This window comes from Mus caroli, chromosome 2 (genome assembly GCF_900094665.2).
Source record: "Mus caroli chromosome 2, CAROLI_EIJ_v1.1, whole genome shotgun sequence".
NCBI classification, from domain to species: domain Eukaryota; kingdom Metazoa; phylum Chordata; class Mammalia; order Rodentia; family Muridae; genus Mus; species Mus caroli.
In genome coordinates, this window is record NC_034571.1 from 156,824,378 (window position 1) to 156,843,060 (window position 18,683).

The 18,683-nt window shown below is 53.8% G+C and overlaps 3 protein-coding genes and 1 long non-coding RNA gene across 5 annotated transcripts in view; 1 reads left to right on the plus strand and 3 right to left on the minus strand.

Moving 5' to 3' along the window:
* LOC110307529 lies at window positions 1-3,751 on the minus strand. Its single transcript, XM_021179772.1, has 3 exons — window positions 3,745-3,751; window positions 1,887-2,032; window positions 1-1,777 (listed from the first exon to the last, which is right to left on the minus strand). The coding sequence occupies exons 1-3, from the start codon at window positions 3,749-3,751 to the stop codon at window positions 1,193-1,195; spliced, it is 738 nt and encodes a 245-aa protein (XP_021035431.1). The 3' UTR covers window positions 1-1,192.
* Window positions 1,253-12,980, plus strand: Pcif1 (PDX1 C-terminal inhibiting factor 1). Of its 2 annotated transcripts, none has more exons than XM_021156732.2 (17): window positions 1,253-1,374; window positions 4,474-4,643; window positions 5,755-5,897; window positions 5,983-6,107; window positions 7,019-7,156; window positions 7,336-7,463; window positions 7,571-7,725; window positions 8,160-8,307; window positions 8,390-8,473; window positions 8,725-8,824; window positions 9,990-10,152; window positions 10,699-10,871; window positions 10,991-11,077; window positions 11,159-11,343; window positions 12,020-12,113; window positions 12,208-12,383; window positions 12,486-12,980. In XM_021156732.2, exons 3-17 carry the CDS (start codon window positions 5,774-5,776, stop codon window positions 12,718-12,720), a joined length of 2,115 nt encoding a protein of 704 aa, XP_021012391.1. In that variant the 5' UTR covers window positions 1,253-1,374; window positions 4,474-4,643; window positions 5,755-5,773; the 3' UTR covers window positions 12,721-12,980. The 2 variants fall into 2 exon arrangements, with proteins under 2 accessions (XP_021012391.1, XP_021012392.1); XM_021156733.2 differs by lacking the exon at window positions 1,253-1,374 and adding an exon at window positions 1,813-2,004 and having other exon boundaries at window positions 12,486-12,978.
* LOC115029752 lies at window positions 10,117-12,377 on the minus strand. The gene is made up of 3 exons (XR_003835316.1): window positions 12,291-12,377; window positions 12,010-12,129; window positions 10,117-10,199 (listed from the first exon to the last, which is right to left on the minus strand). It is a non-coding gene; the product is annotated as an uncharacterized LOC115029752 (long non-coding RNA).
* Window positions 12,981-13,484: 504 nt separating the features above from the next.
* Window positions 13,485-18,683, minus strand: part of Znf335 (zinc finger protein 335) — a 21,317-nt gene continuing 16,118 nt past the window's right edge. The window contains exons 18-28 of the mRNA XM_021156731.2: window positions 17,604-17,863; window positions 16,574-16,685; window positions 16,121-16,495; window positions 15,303-15,445; window positions 15,075-15,217; window positions 14,847-14,950; window positions 14,479-14,553; window positions 14,288-14,371; window positions 14,143-14,208; window positions 13,982-14,063; window positions 13,485-13,893 (exon numbers count right to left, since the gene is read on the minus strand). Coding sequence (XP_021012390.1) covers window positions 13,766-13,893; window positions 13,982-14,063; window positions 14,143-14,208; window positions 14,288-14,371; window positions 14,479-14,553; window positions 14,847-14,950; window positions 15,075-15,217; window positions 15,303-15,445; window positions 16,121-16,495; window positions 16,574-16,685; window positions 17,604-17,863 — 1,572 coding nt within the window. The 3' untranslated portion in view covers window positions 13,485-13,765. The remainder of the gene's footprint in view (window positions 13,894-13,981; window positions 14,064-14,142; window positions 14,209-14,287; window positions 14,372-14,478; window positions 14,554-14,846; window positions 14,951-15,074; window positions 15,218-15,302; window positions 15,446-16,120; window positions 16,496-16,573; window positions 16,686-17,603; window positions 17,864-18,683) is intronic.

Genomic DNA, 18,683 nt, shown 5'->3' on the forward strand with positions numbered 1-18,683 from the left:
CGAGACAGGGTTTCTCTGTGTAGCCCTAGCTGTCCTGGAACTCACTCTGTAGACCAGACTGGCCTCGAACTCAGAAATCTGCCTGCCTCTGCCTCCCGAGTTAAAACTTTCCTTTTTAAGGCAAGTATCTTGTAGCCCTGCTGACCTCTCAAACTAGTGACCCTTTATCAGTCTCCCAAGATTCGAGATGCATGATGGTGTATGCTTTTAATTTCAGCACCGAGGAGGCAGACAGACTGCTGAGTTCCTGGTCTGCCAGGGTTATATAGCAGAACTATCAAAAAACAAAAAAAAAAAGAACAAAAAATCCCCAAGATGGACACATCTGGGGTCGAAGGTCAGGTGTCTGAGGGCAGACTAGACAAGATCCTCCTCCAACTCTTACTAGTTTATATTGTTGACCATTTTTCCTGACCTCCCAACATTCCAGCTCCAAGTTACTGGCAGCCGAGGCTGACCAGCGGGGCCATCTGCTACGCTAGTCCAGCAGCAGGTGGCAAACTTGTCCTCCTTTCAAGTTACCTTAACTGGGCAACCGCTTCCTTAGGAGGCCACAAGTGGGTGGAGCTAGGAGCCTAATTCCGGAAGGGAGCCTTGCGGACGGACCCTTGCAGAAGCGTCTCCCACTAAGCTGTGTGCAGCCTTCACAACTTTACAACTGCCCAAAGCCCCATCTACCGGACCTGCACTCCTCCAAAAGCTACGACTATTCAAGAGCAATTTGTGAGCAGGTTGCTAACGCGCAAAGGTTCGATTTGCACGTCGTCGTCACCTGGCCTCTAGGCAGAGAGAGTTAACATTCCAGGACCCTTAGAGGACAGAGGCCCCGAGGACAGCACCAGCTGGAAGCGGCCGAGCACTGTGCAGGCCAGGACCCAACGTGCAGGGCCTACGTCACCACTCCGCCTATGTCGGCAACTGGGCCAGAGCCCCTAGAAGACTCTAGACCAGCTTCGTGCCCCCTCAAGTGCCCTAGATCTTCAGCCCCTGCGAGTGCGTTCGGCAGGGAAACTGAGGCAGGGGTGTGCGATATTCCTTCCTTCCCACCTACGTTTCAAGAATAGCAAAGCTGTTTTTCCCCATCCTCAGGACCACAAGGGACAACCGGGATGAACGGGAAAATGGGGAGTTGGGGACGGGGGGCGGGGGCGAAAGCCATCAAGGTCCGGGGAGCCAGTCAACATTGCCACACTCAAGATGGCGGCGCGGCCGTGGCGAGGTCCTTCAGAGGCGGTACCGACGCATGCGCAGCGCGGAGTCCCGGCCCGGGACACAAGATGGCGGCAGCGGCGCTGGGGAGGGCGAGGCGGAGGCGGCAAAACGGGCGGTCGAGCAGAACGTGTGGCCGCATCCCCTCGAGTCCGCTTCGGGCAGGTAAGAGCCCCAGGAAGCCACGGTCCCGCTGCGTGCCGCGCCTGGGTCCGGGAGTCCGAAGCAGGACGGCGGAGGCCCCTCCGGCGCTTCCCGCTCCGGGCTGCCGCTCGCCCGGTCTCTTTCGTCGCCGCCATCTTAGAGCCGCGGGTGGGCAGCAGGGCTGCGGGCTGGGGTGAGTGCAGTGGGCCCGGAAAGCCCGGGCGGAGCGGCCTCTAGGGTCCCTTCGCTGCTGCCGCTGCCGCCGTCGCCACCGCCTTTGTGTCGGGCTCCGACTCTGAGTCGCCTCAGCCCGGGGGCGGGAGCGCGCGGCAGGGCGGGGGGCGGAGCCCGGGCGATGGGCCGGCGCGCGCGCGCCAGACTTCCCGCCCCCGCTGGGCTTGCGGGAGGGGCAAGCGGGAGCGCGCTGGGGGCGGGGGAGTGGGAAGGGTTCCCGTCTGTGCGCTTGCGCGCTTAGCAAGCCCCCGTGGCTCCGCCCACCAGAGCCGCGGCGTTAATGATTGGTACTCTGGTACGTGCTCCCGCCCCATGTTCCTCCAATCCCGGAATCGGATGCCTTTTCTCGCCCGAGTTCCGCTGGTTGCGCAGATACAGTTGTTTGTCTCTAGACTACGCTGCGCTTCTCCGACTTTGGTATGCGTGGGGGTCTGGAAGGCACAGGCTAAGTGAAAACAGTCACGTAATGGGAGCAGCAGCGAGAGTCCATAGAACGTTAGACTACGGTGCAGGGGTCTGATGGTTCTGACGTAGATGTCAGGACGGCAGCACGGCCTTGAACTTGGGTCTGGCTAACTTCAGAGCTGGCGTTTTGGCCAGAGACTACTGCACCTATCTACGCGAGTATATCTTATTTTTAAAAGACAGGGTCTCTCTGTGTAGCCCTGACTATCCTGTAACTCACTATGTGGACCAGGCTGCCCTCGAACTCACAGAAACCCTGCGTCTTTAGTGCTGGGATTAAAGTCGTCTGTCACTACACCTGGCTCTAATGTGTGTGTATGTGGTACTGGGTATATAACCCTAGGTTTCACATATGCCGGGCAGTCAGTGTACTAAGTAGCTTTATTACCAGCACTTAACAAGTTCTAAGTTAACATTTTCAAGCTGTGTAAAGTGCAAAAGTTTGTCATCTTGTCTCCCAGTCCCACCCGGGGTGCGTTTAAAAATAAAATCCTGTCGAGGGTGAAGGCACAGATCTGAAATTCTAGCATTTAAGAGATGGATGGATGACCAAGGCAGGATAGGATGACCGAGGGCGATAATCTTTAACACTTGGAGATGCCGGCAGGATCATTAGGAGTTTAAAGCCAGTCTCAGCTCTGTGAGACCCTGCCCTAACGTTACAAATTCTTTGGTAGTTCTACCCCTCCCGCTTCTAACTGCTAACAGGTGTCGCGGGCTCAGCTGGTTTGGGATTGCTGTAGTGTCCTGTTTAGGTGGCACGGGGCCGGGCTGCTTCTGCCTTCTCTAACAACTGCACCTACCAGGTGCATCCTTCACATTTTTGGGGACACAAAATTTTCAATAAAGGTGGACAAGATGTGTTATACGTGTTTGCATGTTTTTATTTTTATTTATTTCAAGACAGCCAAAGAAGTGTGTCTTTTCCTAGTTGTGGGTGGCTTGAGATAGTGCCCCGACTTTCCTTACGTTCGCTTTGCGCCCTTTGCTTTGGTTTACAGACACTTTGATTGGCAATGTATCAGGGCTCTGTTGTGCAAAATGAAAACATGATTCCCATTGGCATGTGTCTTTATTCCACCTAACGGGATGGCTGAAACGGAAGAATCTCTTGAGCCCAGTGGTTGAAGACTGATCTAGGCAACAAAGGCAGGGCTAGTTCAGAAAGAGAGCTGATCACGGTGGCTTTCACCTGTAATCCTAACACTTGGGAGGTCGAAGAGGACAGGTTGGGATTTGGGGTCATATTCAGCTACCAATTTGAGTCCTCATCTCAACCCAAGAACAGAAAGAGAGAAAAAAAAAGAAAAGAAAAAGAAAAAGTCAATTCCAGGCTTGCAGGCGGAGTTGCTTACTGAAACCTTTGCTACTTAGCACTCTCAGATCTGGCCTTGATAACCAGTAAAGCAAGTCCTGTGGTCCAGGTGGGGCAGGCTGTAATCTTAGCTAATCCCTGAGACCAAAGCAGGAGGATCATATATTCAAATATTTAAGGCCTTCTTGAACTACGGATTAAGTTCAAGGACAATCTTGTCCATTTTTTAAGACCCTGCTCAAAAGTTATAGGTCTGGCTCAGTGGTAGAACATTTATCTAGCATGAAGAAGTACCTAGTACCTCATATATATTTGTCAATCTATACATAATGGTCTTAACCAAGGGCTGGTGATATAGCCCGTGAAAGAACACTTACCTGTCATGTACAAAGACTCCGAGTTCCATCCCTAGCACTACAAAACCAAACCCACCAACTTCAAGGTGATAGGAAAGCGCATTACACCAAGTTTAGAGGTCTGTAGATGAACCAGGTTCAGGGCCTAGGAACGCAGGAGGACGCTCAAATACTTGTTTTTTTTTATGTTTGTTTGTTTATTAGATATTTTCTTTATATACATTTTAAATGCTAACCCGAAAGTTCCTTATGCCCCCCCCCCCGCCTTTCCCCCCTACCTGCCCACCCCCACTTCTTGGCCCTGGCATTCCCCTGTACTGGGGCATATAAAGTTTGCAATACCAAGGGGCCTTGTTGTTTTTGTTTTGTTTTTTAAAAAGCCAGAGGATGTTGCCATACACTTTTGATCTTAGCACTCTGGAGGCAGAGACAGGTGAATCTCTGAGTTCGAGGCCAGCCTGGTCTACAGGACAGCCAGAGCTACACAGAGAAACCCTATCTCAGAAAACCAAACTAAACCAAAGAATCGCCCCCCCCCCCAAAAAAAAAAAAAAAGTGTGTGTGTGTGGTCTGTCTCAGCATATTTAGACAGGGTCACACTCTATAGACCAGGCTATCTTGAACTCAGAGAACATGAGAACAACTTTGATTCATTGAGCCTCTAGACCCTCACAGTGTGTCTTTGTCCCTCTGCTGTTGTCCCTGCCTGGCTTCACAGGCCAATGACTCTTTCTTCTATTTGCTCTCCAGCTGCTGATTCACGGAGTCCCCTGGGTCCCTGTCAACTGCAGTGCTGACCAGCCTACCCACCTGTGCTACGACTTCCTGTGGGCCTCCCCCCTCTTCTGTGGGACCCCTTGAAGTGGGTTCAGTCCAGCCAGAGGAGAAAACTCTGATGCTAGTGTTGCAGCCCCCAGAGGGTGAGAGAAAACCCGCGGGCTCAGCCCCTCGAGAAGCCATTGCGAACCTTTCCGTAATCAAGGCCCTTGTGTCACGTGTCCTGCTGCCCCTGTGATTTTTATCTGCCAAACTGTACAGATAAAGTATCTATTTGATTTTCTTCACCAAATTAACAGGCATCTTTGAGTGTATAATAAAATAAATGTTCAATGATTCCTATGATGTCGTTAACAACCAGTCAGGGCTTTTAATCAGCAGCACGCAAAGAAAATCTTTGAATCAGCCTTTGCGGTCTTACTGTCGGGGAGGGTCTCTTGTGGATTTTGTAACATACTAAAAACAACAAACTCCCCACCCAGTCTGACCTCAGGTGGTCCCCGGGTGCAATAGATCCAGACTGGGAAGCGCCTGGCCTTGGGGCCTGTGCTGGCTGTGCTTTGTTGGGGAGTAGTAGAGAATATAAACCTGCAGAAACTGGCTTCCTTGCTTGCTGGCGTGAATCGAGTCCATGTCTGTCTGGGGCTTCTGAAGGACTGAACCAGATAGTGCTCCTCAGCTGCACTGCTTCCTTCAGCGACAAACTGCAGGCATTTAGAGTCTGTGCTTCCTTCTCAACTGCGCTGGGCCACTGAGACTTTACCTAGTGGGACCAGCAAAACTATCTCCCCAAGAGAAGGCACTGGTCCTTGAAGGAGGAATGCCTCCTCCTCTTGGCTGCTTTGGTGGTTTGTAAATGTCTGCAGGATTAGTAGAGCAATTACTCTGGAGAGCAATGGCCTGGACCCAATCTGAGACAGTTCCACTGTAGGGCTAGCCATCTAGCACTACAATGCATTTTTCATGGCACTAGAAGAGCTTTGCCCTTCAAACCTGGGCAGGGGTTGGGGGGCAGTAAAAGGCAGCTTCCTGGAGGACGTGAGCCCAAGGACAAGCGAGGCAATTTGGAGGGTATAGCCATTGGGCGCTCTATCTTACAATTGAGGGGAAAATATTAATCTCTGTGCACCCGTGGCACCAGCTGTCTGTCCAGGGCAAGAGTGGTGGATTTCTCAATCTCTAGATAAGTCACCAGAGCCCTAGGTTATAACTGGTGGGTGGGATGGAGCTGATACTCTTGGTCCTGTGTGGCAGGTCCCGTGTGGGTGCTGAGATGGCCAATGAGAATCACGGCAGCCCCCGGGAAGAAGCCTCCCTTCTAAGTCACTCTCCAGGCACCTCCAATCAGAGCCAGCCCTGTTCTCCAAAGCCAGTTCGCCTGGTACAGGACCTCCCAGGTACTGGAGGGAGTGGTGGGGGCTGGCAGGATAGCAGGGGTGCTGTGCGCAGCCCTGACTGTCTGGGATGTGCTCTTGTTTGCAGAGGAGCTGGTACATGCAGGCTGGGAGAAGTGCTGGAGCCGGAGGGAGAGCCGTCCCTACTACTTCAACCGATTCACCAACCAGTCTCTGTGGGAGATGCCCGTGTTGGGTCAGCACGACGTGCTTGTGAGTGGCAGCTTTGGGCAAGCCTTCCACAAACCTGACAAATGATCAGATTATTAGTGTAGCATTCTGAATGCCGAACACGGTGCCAATGAGAGGAGTATCAGCAAGACTGACTTGCTCACTCCCTGTCTCTATGATAGGCTTGTTCTGTGGCAGACAGTAGGTTTCCAGTTGTGGTACTGAGCCAGGCATGGTACACACCTTTAATCCCAGCACTTGGGAGGCAGAGGCAGGCGGATTTCTGAGTTCGAGGCCAGCCTGGTCTACAGAGTGAGTTCCAGGACAACCAGGGCTATACAGAGAAATCCTGTCTCGAAAAACAAAACAACAACAACAACAAAAAAATGGTTTTGAACCTCCTTGGGGAATCCTGATCTGGGGAAGAAGGAAGAGTTCCTCTGAGGATCAGGGTTTAAAGTAAGGCCACGTGGGAAAGGATGTTCTAGGAGTATTACCACAGCTGTCAGGTGGCCACCTCAGCTGGAACAGGGCCTCCCCATTCTGCAGAAGACACAAGTTCAAAGTAACTGGGTCAAAGCCACATGGCTGCTTACAGGCAGAGGCCATGGGCAGAGCTTCTTAATGTCACTAAAGGAGATCCGTGCAAAGCCCTGACTTTCTGACTTCTCTTGGTTCCTGATTAGAGTTTTGTTCTTAAAGCACCAAGCTGATGTTAGCCATCATAGCACTGACTTGTGTCATAATGTCAGTGGTGAGGTAGGGTTACTAACAAGGCCTTTCAGAAGGTGAGGGAGTCATCCCTGGCTACCTGCAGTTTTAGGTAGCAGGCAGGGGTGGGGTCCACACAGGGTTCTTCATCTGCATTCAGGCCTCTGGCTTCCTTGCGGAGGGCACGGGAGTCTGACAGAGCCACCGTCCTGCTTACATTTCTGCTGTTTTCCCTCCTGTAGTCAGACCCTCTGGGGCTGAATGCAACCCCACTGCCCCAAGACTCAAGCTTGGTGGAAACGCCCCCAGTAGAGAACAAGTCCAGAAAGCGACAGCTCTCAGAGGAGCAGCCAAGTGGCAACGGAGTAAAGAAGCCCAAGGTGAGTATGTGGGGCTCCCAGGACCTGGCTGATAAGTGGTTACCTTGGACATGTGGGTAGCAGGTCCCTGCAAGGGCTGTATCAGGAGGGATGCCCAAGTGCAGCTGCTGGGCATGAAGCTGGGCCTGGCTGCTGATTCTTCTGACTAGATGGATGCCTTTTGGATTCTTTTCCTTCAGATTGAAATCCCTGTGACACCCACAAGCCAGTCAGTGCCCAGTTCCCCTAGCATCCCAGGAACCCCAACACTGAAGATTTGGGGTTCATCCTCTGAAGATAAACAGGCAGCTCTCCTCCGACCCACTGAGTGAGTCCCTGCTGGTTAGCTTGGATACCTCCTCCATTGTTGATGGGCAGTCTGTCCCATGTGTGGTGTGGTGGTGGGCCTTCACATAACTCCTGTCTGTGCCCTAGGGTGTACTGGGACCTGGACATCCAGACCAATGCTGTCATCAAGCACAGGGGTCCTTCAGAGGTCCTGCCCCCACACCCTGATGTTGAGCTGCTCCGCTCGCAGCTCATCTTGAAGCTCCGCCAGCACTACCGGGAACTGTGCCAGCAGCGAGAGGGTGAGGGCTCTGCAGCCTCTTCTAGGCTTTACCACTTGGGCTTGTGTGGGAAGGGGGCCTGGTGGTCCTCAGTGTGTGTGGTGGGAAAACAGACCTGTTAGGGTCCCAGCTCTGTCGTGCTGAGGTGTTGCTCAACCTGTCTGTAATTGCCACACCTAAAAACTAGGGACCAAAACTCTTAGAGCATTCTTGGAGCCCACACCTCCCAGCTCACGAGGCTCAGGCAGGATTTTGAATTCCAGACTAGTGTGGAATAGGGTCACCAGACCCTATTGAAAGAATAAAGTACTCCCGATTCTCTGACTATAGTCTGGGAAAGTGAAGTCTAGGAAGGAAGCACCTGGAAGCCACCAAGTACTGTCTGTGCCTTTTCTGTCTTCGTGGGCTCTGCTGACTACTCCAGGGCCTTCACAGCCAGCTCTCTTGTCCCACAGGCATTGAGCCGCCCCGGGAATCTTTCAACCGCTGGATGCTAGAGCGCAAAGTGGTGGACAAAGGATGTGATCCTCTGTTGCCAAGCAACTGTGAACCAGTTGTGTCTCCATCCATGTTTCGTGAAATTATGAATGACATTCCCATCAGGTACAGCTCCACAGCCCAGCTGCTTGATCCTTGTACCAAGTCACTTGTCGTAGGGCTCTAACTTGCCTATTTTCTAAATCAGGTTATCCCGAATCAAGTTCCGGGAGGAAGCCAAACGCCTGCTCTTTAAATACGCAGAAGCTGCCAGGCGGCTCATTGAGTCCAGGTTTGGCTTTTTCTGCCTCACACAATGAAAATGGTGGGTGGGAATGTGTGTGTTTGCGCATGTGTACATGAAACACACACGCTGTCATCTGGCTAATGCTCATGCAGGTTTGCCAGTGTTACCAAAGACAGATGGGAGGTAAGCGCAGAGGCTAGTGCCTGAGGTGGCAGTGAGGCAGGAGGAGGGGAGCAGCAAGACACCTAAAAGCTGGGCCCCAAGAACCACAGCTTTCTCCTGCTCGCAACCTGCAGGAGTGCGTCCCCTGACAGCAGAAAAGTGGTCAAATGGAACGTGGAGGACACCTTCAGCTGGCTGCGGAAAGAGCACTCGGCCTCCAAGGAGGATTACATGGTGAGAGGGCCCTAGGGAGAGGTCACTGACAGGCACTGCTTGTCAGGCTGGCTTCCACAACAGCCTGTTGTGTAGTATGGCAGACTTGGGTGCCCATTAGTCCTCAGAATCATGACTACAGAGATGATTAAGGCCCATGGTTTCGCCCAGAGAACAATTCCATTACCATTGCTTCTGTAATCTGAAGCTCAGATACATACAGATGCTGCCCTCAACCTGATGAGTGACCAACATGTCACCTCGGTAGATCTTTGAGAAGAGATCTGCCTTTCCTTGTGCGTGTTCATATTACAATTAGAACTACCTTTAGGGGGCTGGAGAGATGGCTCAGCAGTTAAGAGCTGGCTGCTCTCCCAATGGATTGGGCTTCAATTCCAGCACCTACTTGGGGCTTAAGACCGTTAACTCCCATTACAAGGGATGTGATGCCCCCTTCTGGCTTCTGTGGCATATAAAAATGAATGACAGTAAACACTCATATACATACACCAATAAATATTACAAAACCACCTTCAGATCGACCCTGCTCAGTGTATCCTCAGCCACCGTGGTCTCTGGCCTATGTCTGTCACTCAACGGTCTTCAGCTTGCACTGGGTTCTTTTCTCAGGACTGTTTCACAAGAGACAAGTGTCACAGATCACATCATAAGTGTACCTGACACTTATTGACTGAGATAGGTCCACTCACTGTCACACTGCGATCGCGCAACACAGGGTCGGGGGATCTCTCTAAGTACCTAAAAGCACAGCCTTTGAAGTATGCCCCAGCCATGCTCCCTGGGATGTGGCAGCCCTCCCAGTCCATAGCCAGTGCTGTGAGCTGGCGCTTGCCTGGCCTGCCTCTTTCTCCACCAATCATCTTGGGTTCTGCCAGTGTAGCAGCAACAGAAACTGCAGCCATCCAGTAGACTGCTCACGTGACTGGCTTGGTGAATGAGGGAGATGATGGTGACTACTCAGGATTTCCTATTTGCTAGTCTGAATTACCTTGATAGGAGCAAGATTGAGAAGCCAAGGGATCTGTCCAAGCAGCATGGCTAGTAGACAGTAGAACCACTTTCCCAGCTGGGGTGTCTGGGACTCAGTAGCCCCACAAGGTCCACTGCCAGCCCCGCCATCAGAGGCCCTTTGGCCATCAGTGTCCTGATGAGGGCTTTTCTTCAGGACCGCCTGGAGCACCTTCGGAGGCAGTGTGGGCCCCATGTCTCTGCTGCAGCCAAGGACTCTGTGGAAGGCATCTGCAGCAAGATCTACCACATCTCCCTGGAATATGTTAAACGGATCCGAGAGAAGCACCTTGCCGTCCTCAAGGAAAACAACATCCCAGGTAGGGGCGATGGAGAGCAAACGGTGTCGCCTGCTGTGTCCTGGGCCCTGAAAGAACACAAGGCAGCACCTGGACTGACGGGGGGACCTGATTCTTGAAGTAGCATTGGGTAGGACCTGCTGTGTCCTCTGCCTGCCTCTGGGGGGTCCGTGCTCCCCTGGGAAATGGAGCTGACAAAAGCCTAGGCCAGTCAAGCACACCTGGATCCCAGTGGTTCCCTTAACCTGTTACCCCAGACCCAAGTGTTCATACACAGCACATAGGCTGCACAGGCCCGAAGGATCCCTACGCTAGCTAACAACTGCCCAGACAAGGCCCCCGTTTTCATAGTTCTCATTTGTCTGGCAGGCCTAAGGCATTGCAAAAGGAGGCTACTTCACAGCGCCGTGTGTTGATACAGGCCACCAGTTAATGCCTGGTGGCGCTTTTTAACGGTGATGTTTTCTTTGTTCTGCAAACTGTTTGAGTCTCTTCTCCTAAGCACTGCACAAGGGTGCTGGAGACTGTCTACTGTGGACAGTCTTTCATCGTCCTCCCTGTCCACAGAGGAAGTGGAGGCCTCAGAGCTGGAGCCCCGCCTGGTGTACTGCTACCCAGTACGTCTGGCCGTGTCCGCACCCCCCATGCCTAGTGTGGAGATGCACGTGGAGAACAGTGTGGTCTGCATCCGCTATAAGGGGGAGATGGTCAAGGTCAGCCGCAGCTACTTCAGCAAACTGGTGAGAATGGGGGGGGGGGAGGGGAGGCTTGGGATCATCCCTGCCGGAACCCTCATCAGCTGGCCAGTCAGTGATCTGGACATGACATCACTACTGCATCCCTTCCTGTCTGTCTACAGTGGCTCCTCTACCGCTATAGCTGTGTGGATGACTCTGCCTTTGAGAGGTTCCTGCCTCGAGTCTGGTGTCTTCTCCGCCGATATCAGGTACAGACCTGGGGCCACGGAGGGCTCCTTTGGAAGGGAACAGGGGGACTGACCCTCATGCTGACTAAGGCTAATTTGCAGATGATGTTTGGCGTGGGCCTCTATGAGGGGACTGGCCTGCAGGGGTCACTGCCAGTGCACGTCTTTGAGACCCTCCACCGACTCTTTGGTGTCAGTTTTGAGTGCTTCGCCTCCCCCCTCAACTGCTACTTCCGCCAGTACTGTTCTGCCTTCCCTGACACAGATGGCTACTTTGGCTCCCGAGGGTGAGACCCCTGAGTTCCTGGGCCCCTTCTACCATAGCGATGTCCTCTTGGGCACACGTCCCACCTGAGATAGTAGCTTTGGAATTGAGCAGTCTGGAAGGTAGCTCCGCTCTTACAGTTTACCAGCCATGTGCCCTGACATGCTATGTAAGCACTGGGGGCCTCCATTTTGTGGCTCCAGGGGCAGACCTGTAACAGACACTGCCTAAGCTGGCCTGTGGGCTTCTCCATGAACTGGCTTAGGTTTGGAATAGGAACCCTGGGCTCCAGGGAGGGGTGTGAAGAGTATAAAATAGCAGGGCGAGAAGTACAGATGACAGATGACCAGGTAAACCATCCAGTAGGAAGACGGCAGTGGAGGAAGGAGAGGCCCATACTCGCAGCTGGGGAAGCCCTGGGTGTGGTTTCTGCTGTGGTGGCTTTAGAGTCTATTTCCTCAACTTAGTTAACACAAGCACACACACCTAGCCTGTAGCCTCTGTTCTCAGGTTGGTTATCTGAGGGACAAAGTCCTTTCCTTGTCCCAGCACAATTAAAAGAGAATGTTGGCCTCTGGTCCAACTGTGGTCATCTCTTTGTGCAACTGCCCACACTGTGGCTGCTTAGAGATGGGGACATCATTTATGTCTGTGAGGGGCTGGGTGTTGGTGGGGCTACAATGCTCACCTTTCTTTAGGCCCTGCCTGGACTTCACCCCGCTGAGTGGTTCCTTTGAGGCCAACCCTCCGTTCTGCGAGGAGCTCATGGATGCTATGGTCTCTCACTTCGAGGTGGGTGTGCTGCCAACTGATGGGGCAGGCAAAATTGCAAGAATCCTGGGGGCAGTAGCTCATGTCTACCCCATACTGTCCCTCCCTCCCACAGAAACTGCTGGAGAGCTCAGCAGAACCCCTGTCCTTCATTGTGTTCATCCCGGAGTGGCGGGAGCCCCCCACACCAGCGCTCACCAGGATGGAGCAGAGCCGCTTCAAACGCCACCAGCTGGTCTTGCCTGCCTTTGAGCACGAGTACCGCAGTGGCTCCCAGCACATCTGCAAGAAGTAGGTGCCCGGGCAGCAGGGGAAGGAAGCCAGGTCTGGCTGGTAGGCTGGGTGAGCAGGCCCGGTCTGTCCCCTGCCCTGAGCAGCTCCCTTTGCCCACAGGGAGGAAATGCACTACAAGGCCGTCCACAACACGGCAGTGCTCTTCCTGCAGAATGACCCCGGGTTCGCCAAGTGGGGGCCGACGCCAGAGCGGCTGCAGGAGCTCACCGCTGCCTATAAGCAGTCGGGCCGCAGCCACGGCTCCAGCTCTTCTTCCTCCTCTTCCTCCTCCGAGGCCAAGGACCGGGACTCAGGCCGGGAACAGGGCCCTAGTAGAGAGCCTCACCCCACTTAACATATCCTGCGGGGAGGAGGAGCTCCAGGGGTGCTGTCACAGACTGCTAGGACTCAGCCTCAGGGCTCTCCCCTGGGGTGGCAGCAGGACTTGAGCTGCCAGGGACATAGGAATATTACGGCTCTGCCAGGGATCCCCCTCCCTGCTCTCACCCTTTCCGATTTACCAAGTCCCTTGTAAATAGGCCCGTGCCTCCCCAGCCCCAGCCCCTGTTGCTGCCTTGTTTCATTTGTAAAAGGAAATACAGAAACTCCCCAAGAGTGTGTGAGGGTCTTGGGGCGGTTGCCTCGGTGACCACTCCCTAGGTGCCCCTTATCAAGGTACCCAGGCCTTCATATCCATCCACAGATCCTTAAAGTACTGATTCCCTAGAGGCGTCTACCTGAGCGCAGTAGGATGGAGGAGTCCAGAGTCCTACAGCTGAGTCTGCCCAGATACCTCCAGCCCGCCTACACCAGACTTCCAGGCTGGCTGATGTTTTCCATCTGCTCAGGAGGAAGTGTTATCTTTGAGGCACTGCAGGCTTCAGGGTATATACTACCTGCCTTCTGAGACCCTGGAGACAGGGAGCCCATGGAGGAAGCAGGGTTCTCACTAGCTCAGCTCTCTCCCGAGATGAGGCTGGCTTGGCCTATACTGCAACGGCTGTTCATACAAGGTAGGGCCAGCTGGCTGTGGAGCCAGGTAGCCTCCACTTGTTGGGACCTTTGCCTGGTTTCTTGGCCCTTACCTGGTTCAGGTTATTAGCACATATACAAAGAGAGTTGCAAGGGCTGGACTCTGGTCCCTTTATTGAGACAGGAGCCAGTGGGTCCATCAAAACAAAAATAAATTTCTCTCCCAAAGCCTGCCAGCAGGCTGAGGCACCCAGCATGCCCTGGCTGGAGCCCTTGGCTGCCCCCCAAGAGCACAGGTCTGGCTCCTTTGGAGTCAAGGGACACTAATTGTCCAGTATCTGGAGGCCCTAAGTAGGACAGGAAACTCCCTAGTCTCCAGGAGAGCCGGCCCCGATATCCACGATCAATCAGCGTTGGGCCTTTGAGGCTCAGTCATCCGAGAGGGTAATGACGTCGTACTCGATGCCCTGATGCTGCAGCTGTTGGATGTGTTCCGGCACTGCCTCCTCAGTGCCAAACAGGCCCTGGGCTTGGGCCATGGCAGCATCAGCCACCGCTGCCGGGGAGGGAAAAGCACAGTAAGCCTGAGGCTCCAAGAGCGAGGCCTCACCTCAGGCTCCTGGCTGGCAGTGTCCAGTCCATACCTGTGACAGCGGAGTGTGCAGCAGCTTCCAGCTGAGCCTGGGTGACAAGCTGCTGGCTGGGGGAGACAGGTACATACTGGATCTAGAGAAAGAAGCCAGTAAGATGAGCCATCATGGGAGCTTCACTACCCCAGCTCTGCCTGGGCTCCCAAGGACCCTACCTGGGACTCCTGCAGGAATGGGGTACCTTGCTCATACTGGATGTGTGTGATCTGGCCTTCCTGGACCTAGAGATAGGAAGCTGGCCAGTGATCCTATAAGGTTGCAGCCTTCCTCCAAACCCCACCCTGCCCAGGCCTGGCCTACCTGGATATGATGGCCATCAGGGACCACAACATACTCCTGAGGCAGGAAGTGCTGGACACCGTCCTGAGAGATGATATACTGAACCTAAGGAAGGGGGGGAGGCAACTGCTGGGGCTCCACTCAGTGGGAGCTGGGTAAGGGCAGAGTAGAAGACACAGCTATGGACAATGGCCTCGGGGACAGGAGGTTACCTGGTTGTCTGAGGTCACCAGATGCTGTACTGTCTGGCCATCTGCTGTGATTTCCTGGATGTAGGTAGCTTCCTCCTGTCAAGGGAGGAGTAGCCTCAGTTCTTTACCGAGCTCATATGCTCATATTCAGTATTTTTGGAGTTCTGTGTGCCCCAACCTGGCATGGAGGCCGGGGCTCAGCAGGGTGCCAAGCATGGCTCACCATCACTTTTTGCTTGTTCTCCACCCTTCTTGGAGCATGACACATGGACACCTAGCTTGTTATGTGCTTATGCAAGCACTTCTAACCCTTTGAGCCATCTCTCTAGTTCTTCTAGCCTGTCTGTCTGTCCCACCCTTTCTGCAGGGTCCGCAGACCTCGGTCTTACCTGATTGGTCACTGTCTGTTCCTGGGCCACAATGATGTGTTCTTGGCTCAGTGCCTGCTGTAGCCGCTCTGTACCCAGAACCCCGTGACTGGACTGGAAGGCAGCTGGGCAGAGAGAAGGGAACTCATTGGTGGAGTTAGGGAAACCTTGACTGACGCATTCCTGGGGTTCCTTTGTTGCTAGTCTTTGGACCCAAATGGTCCACTGCATGGCCCAGGAGTAGCTTACTGTGTAGTGTGGCCAGTGTCTCCTCTTCACTATTGAGGATGATGGTCTGGGCTGGGGCTCGGGCTGTAGAAGTCCCAGTCTTTCTCCCATCAATGCTATGTAGCCGCTGGATGTGGAATTTGAGGTGCCCGTTCCTGTTGAAACTGAGGAGAGGGAAGAGTGGGCATCAGATAGCTCTACCAGGTGTGTGCATGCAAGTCCCTTGTTCTTAGCCATCTCCAGCCTCACCGTTGCCCACAGACGTGGCATGAGAATGGCTTCTCATTGGTGTGCGTTAGCATGTGCCGCCTCAGATCCTTCTTGTTCTTGGAGGCGAAGCTACACTGATTGCACTGGTGGGGCCTCAGGCTTGAGTGCTGTGCCATGTGAGCCTAAACAGGGAGAGATGATGCACCAGTGGTCAGCATGGAAGGAACCAACCCTATGTCAGTGAGGACCAGAAGCGTGGACCAGATAGGGATTGGTCTATCACAGACCAAAAGAAAGAAGCCACAGGCTGCGCTGTCAATTCTGTCTCAGTTTGTGGCTCTGTTTTTTTAACTTAGAGGTTCTGGGGAGGGACCTTCTGCATGCTAGGGCTCAGCCCAGCTTTACTGGGTCTTAGCTTTCCCACTGGAGAGCATGGCTCTAGGCCTTGGTCCCATACAGAACTCAGAAGACACGGCACTGGGTTGGAGTTGGAAGCTGGAACCCCTCTGGCAAGTGGAAGCAGCACAAGAAACGCATCAGAAGCAGTCCTGTTTCTTCATGCCCTCCCTCACTGGCTCGTCATCTGGTGTCTCCTTAGCTCCCCTTCCTGTCCTTGCTGCCCCTGCTCTACATTCCTTGCCCTCATACTGGGAACAGTCTGGCATTAGTCACTTTATATCTGGTTAGGTTCCTGACCAAGCAGCTCCCAGAGCTGGACTCCTGCAGTCGTCTGACCCTAGAGGGGACCAGAGGACCAGGCTTGAGATATCAATAAAGAGTTGTTATACAAATGAGTGGCCACAGACATGAAGGCACAGGCAAGGCCGGGGGTGGGGTGGGGCGGGGGGCACACCTACCCGGACCTCAGGCCACTGGCGAGCACTGAAGGGGCAGTCAGGGCACTTGAAGGCAGCAGGCCCAGCATGGGCCCGCTTGTGACTCTCCATCTCTGCGCGGCTAGGGAAGGCCTCTGAGCACACCTTGCAGGAAAACTTCTTTGTTGAGGAAGCTGCTGCAGATGGTGGGGATTGGGGTACTACCAGGCCTAGGGTGTGGCTGGCTGCAGGGGGTGGGGTGGAGGAGCCCTGGGAGCCTCCCATATGGTGGGTCTTTGTTGGAGACAGAACCTCAGAACCATCTCTGGGTGGCCCTCCACACTGCAGCAGGGGCCACTTGGTTCCAGGGGCCAGAGTATCTGGGTTTGGGAAGGAGATGGAGCCATCTGCAGTCAACTGTAGGAAAGACAGCATGAGATGCTGAGGAGGGGCAGAGGCAGGACACTGGGTAGGGAGGCTACTCCCAAGGCTCACCTCAATGTGGTGCAACTGGGTCCCATCAGCTGCCATGATGTAGTGGGTGCCAGCCTCCTTGAGAGCGTCGCTCACAACCACAGCCTGGGCGGCCTCCCCGGGAGGTTCTTCCCTGAGGGCACAATGGAGGCATGAGATGAGGTTCCAGAAAAGGATCAAAGGCTACAAAAACCCCTCACCAAGCAAGTCAAACTCAAGGAGTCTGAGTGAATTGTAGGCTCAAACCCGGACCCCAGCATTCTTCATAAGTGACTGCCAAGAACTCAGTAATTCACCCTGCTTAAGGGGTGACCCTCATTCCCCTTGATAGGAAGACAGCACTCCAGGAGTTCAGGTCTGGCCAAAAAGGGAGGAGAGGTCCCAGTCTACGGCAACCTGACCAGAGGCTGCCTCAAAGCCCCTGAGCCTCAGCACAGCACAGGTCAGAGTTCCTTGGATGGCTGAAGAGTTGAGTGAGTGGAGAAACACGTCACAGACTTGCAGCAGAGGGAAGCCAAGCACAGGTTCAGGCAGCAGGTCAACAAAGGAGCCCATACTTGTTCAGAATGCTCAGGACTTAAGAGTTGGGGGGTGGGTGGCAAGAGAGTACATCACCTAAGTACACTCACTGCTCTTGCAGAGGTCCCAGGATTGGTTCCTAGCACCCACATGGCGGCTCACAACCACTTGTAACTCCAGGCCCAAGGGATCCAATGCCTTCTGGTCTCTGAAGGCCCCTGTATGCACATGGTGCACACAGATGCACATAGTTCACGTAACTGCACGGGGACTTACACTAAGGGGATGGGAAGGTAGAGAGCTGCATCTCACTGGACTGTTCCCTCATTTGTAAAAGCAGGGAAACCTGGGTCTTGTAGGAGCTAGTTAGTGCCAAATTCCCAGAACAGCTAATGGTCAAAGAATGCCATCCTACACAGGACAGTGTAGGACTGCTGCCCCGTCACTCTGTACAATCCAGAACGCTGCCGCCTCCTAACTGGGTTGGAGTGGGGAGCCCCTATGAAAGGCTGAAAGGAAGGGGTGGAGTTACCTGTAAGGTGGGCCTGAGGCTGGTGTCCTCCCCTCCACTGGGGGCGCCGTGATGACACTGTAGCTGGCCCCACCAAATGGCCCAGATGGCAAGGCAATCTGCTGTAGGTCAGATGGACCTAGCTGGCTCTCAGCTGCCACACTGCTCCCTGACTCCGCCATATGAAGTGTCACCAACCGTGGAGTGGTGTCTTCAGGGGAAGGTTGCCCACCAGTAGACGTCAACTCTGCCTCGATGCTCTCTGACTTTACCACTGCCACCTGCAATGATGCCAACAGGCTTCTGGGACATAGCTGCTGTCCAAAGATCCTTCACCATCCTAGCAGAGCCTCAGGTGTCCCCTCTCATTTACACATCCCAAGTCCTTCCTTAAATACACTTTTGCAGCTGGGCTAGTGGCACATGCCTGTCCCCCAGCACTCAAAGGCACAGTTAGGCGGGCGGATCTGAGTTTCAGACCAGCCTGGTCTATACTGTAAGTTCTAGACAGCCAGGGCTACACAGAGAAACCCTCTCTGCCCTTTTGGCCCTGTCCTCCACAAAACAGCCTAACCCCCCTTACACTTCCATCCACCCAGACGTGCACGCACGTACGCGCACACACACACACACACACACACACACACACAGAGGCACTGCATAGCACACTGCAGACAGATGGGCAGGAGCATCGAGCAATATCTGTCAACTTTCTAGGTGTGGAGAATAACACTGTCGTGTGGTGGTGGAGACTAGGGATGCTACTAAACACCTCACAAAGTACAGAGTGGCCTCCACAAGGTCCAAAATAATAGCACTCTGACCTTGACACCTTGGGGTAGAGGGCCAAGTGGCAAACCATTGAGAAAATCCATAGCCAGGTGTGGTGACACACACACATCTGTAAGTCCAGCACATGGGCAGAAGCACTAGGATCGGAGTTTAAATAAGGCCATTTGAGGCATTTAAGGCTACACGAAACATGGTCTCAAAAAACCAAAATGTGGCCGGGCGTGGTGGCGCACGCCTTTAATCCCAGCACTCGGGAGGCAGAGGCAGGCGGATTTCTGAGTTCGAGGCCAGCCTGGTCTACAAAGTGAG

Excerpts from the sequence above, each read along its gene's own strand:
- LOC110307529 (XM_021179772.1), bottom strand. Across the intron at positions 1,778-1,886 it reads GGAACATGGGGCGGGAGCAC|CGCGCTCCCGCTTGCCCCTC; the intron begins GTACCAGAGTAC and ends CCCCGCCCCCAG.
- Pcif1 (XM_021156732.2), top strand. The coding sequence starts at position 5,774 with ATGGCCAATGAGAATCACGGCAGCCCCCGGGAAGAAGCCTCCCTTCTA. Across the intron at positions 8,308-8,389 it reads ATGAATGACATTCCCATCAG|GTTATCCCGAATCAAGTTCC; the intron begins GTACAGCTCCAC and ends TTTCTAAATCAG. Across the intron at positions 11,344-12,019 it reads GGCTACTTTGGCTCCCGAGG|GCCCTGCCTGGACTTCACCC; the intron begins GTGAGACCCCTG and ends ACCTTTCTTTAG.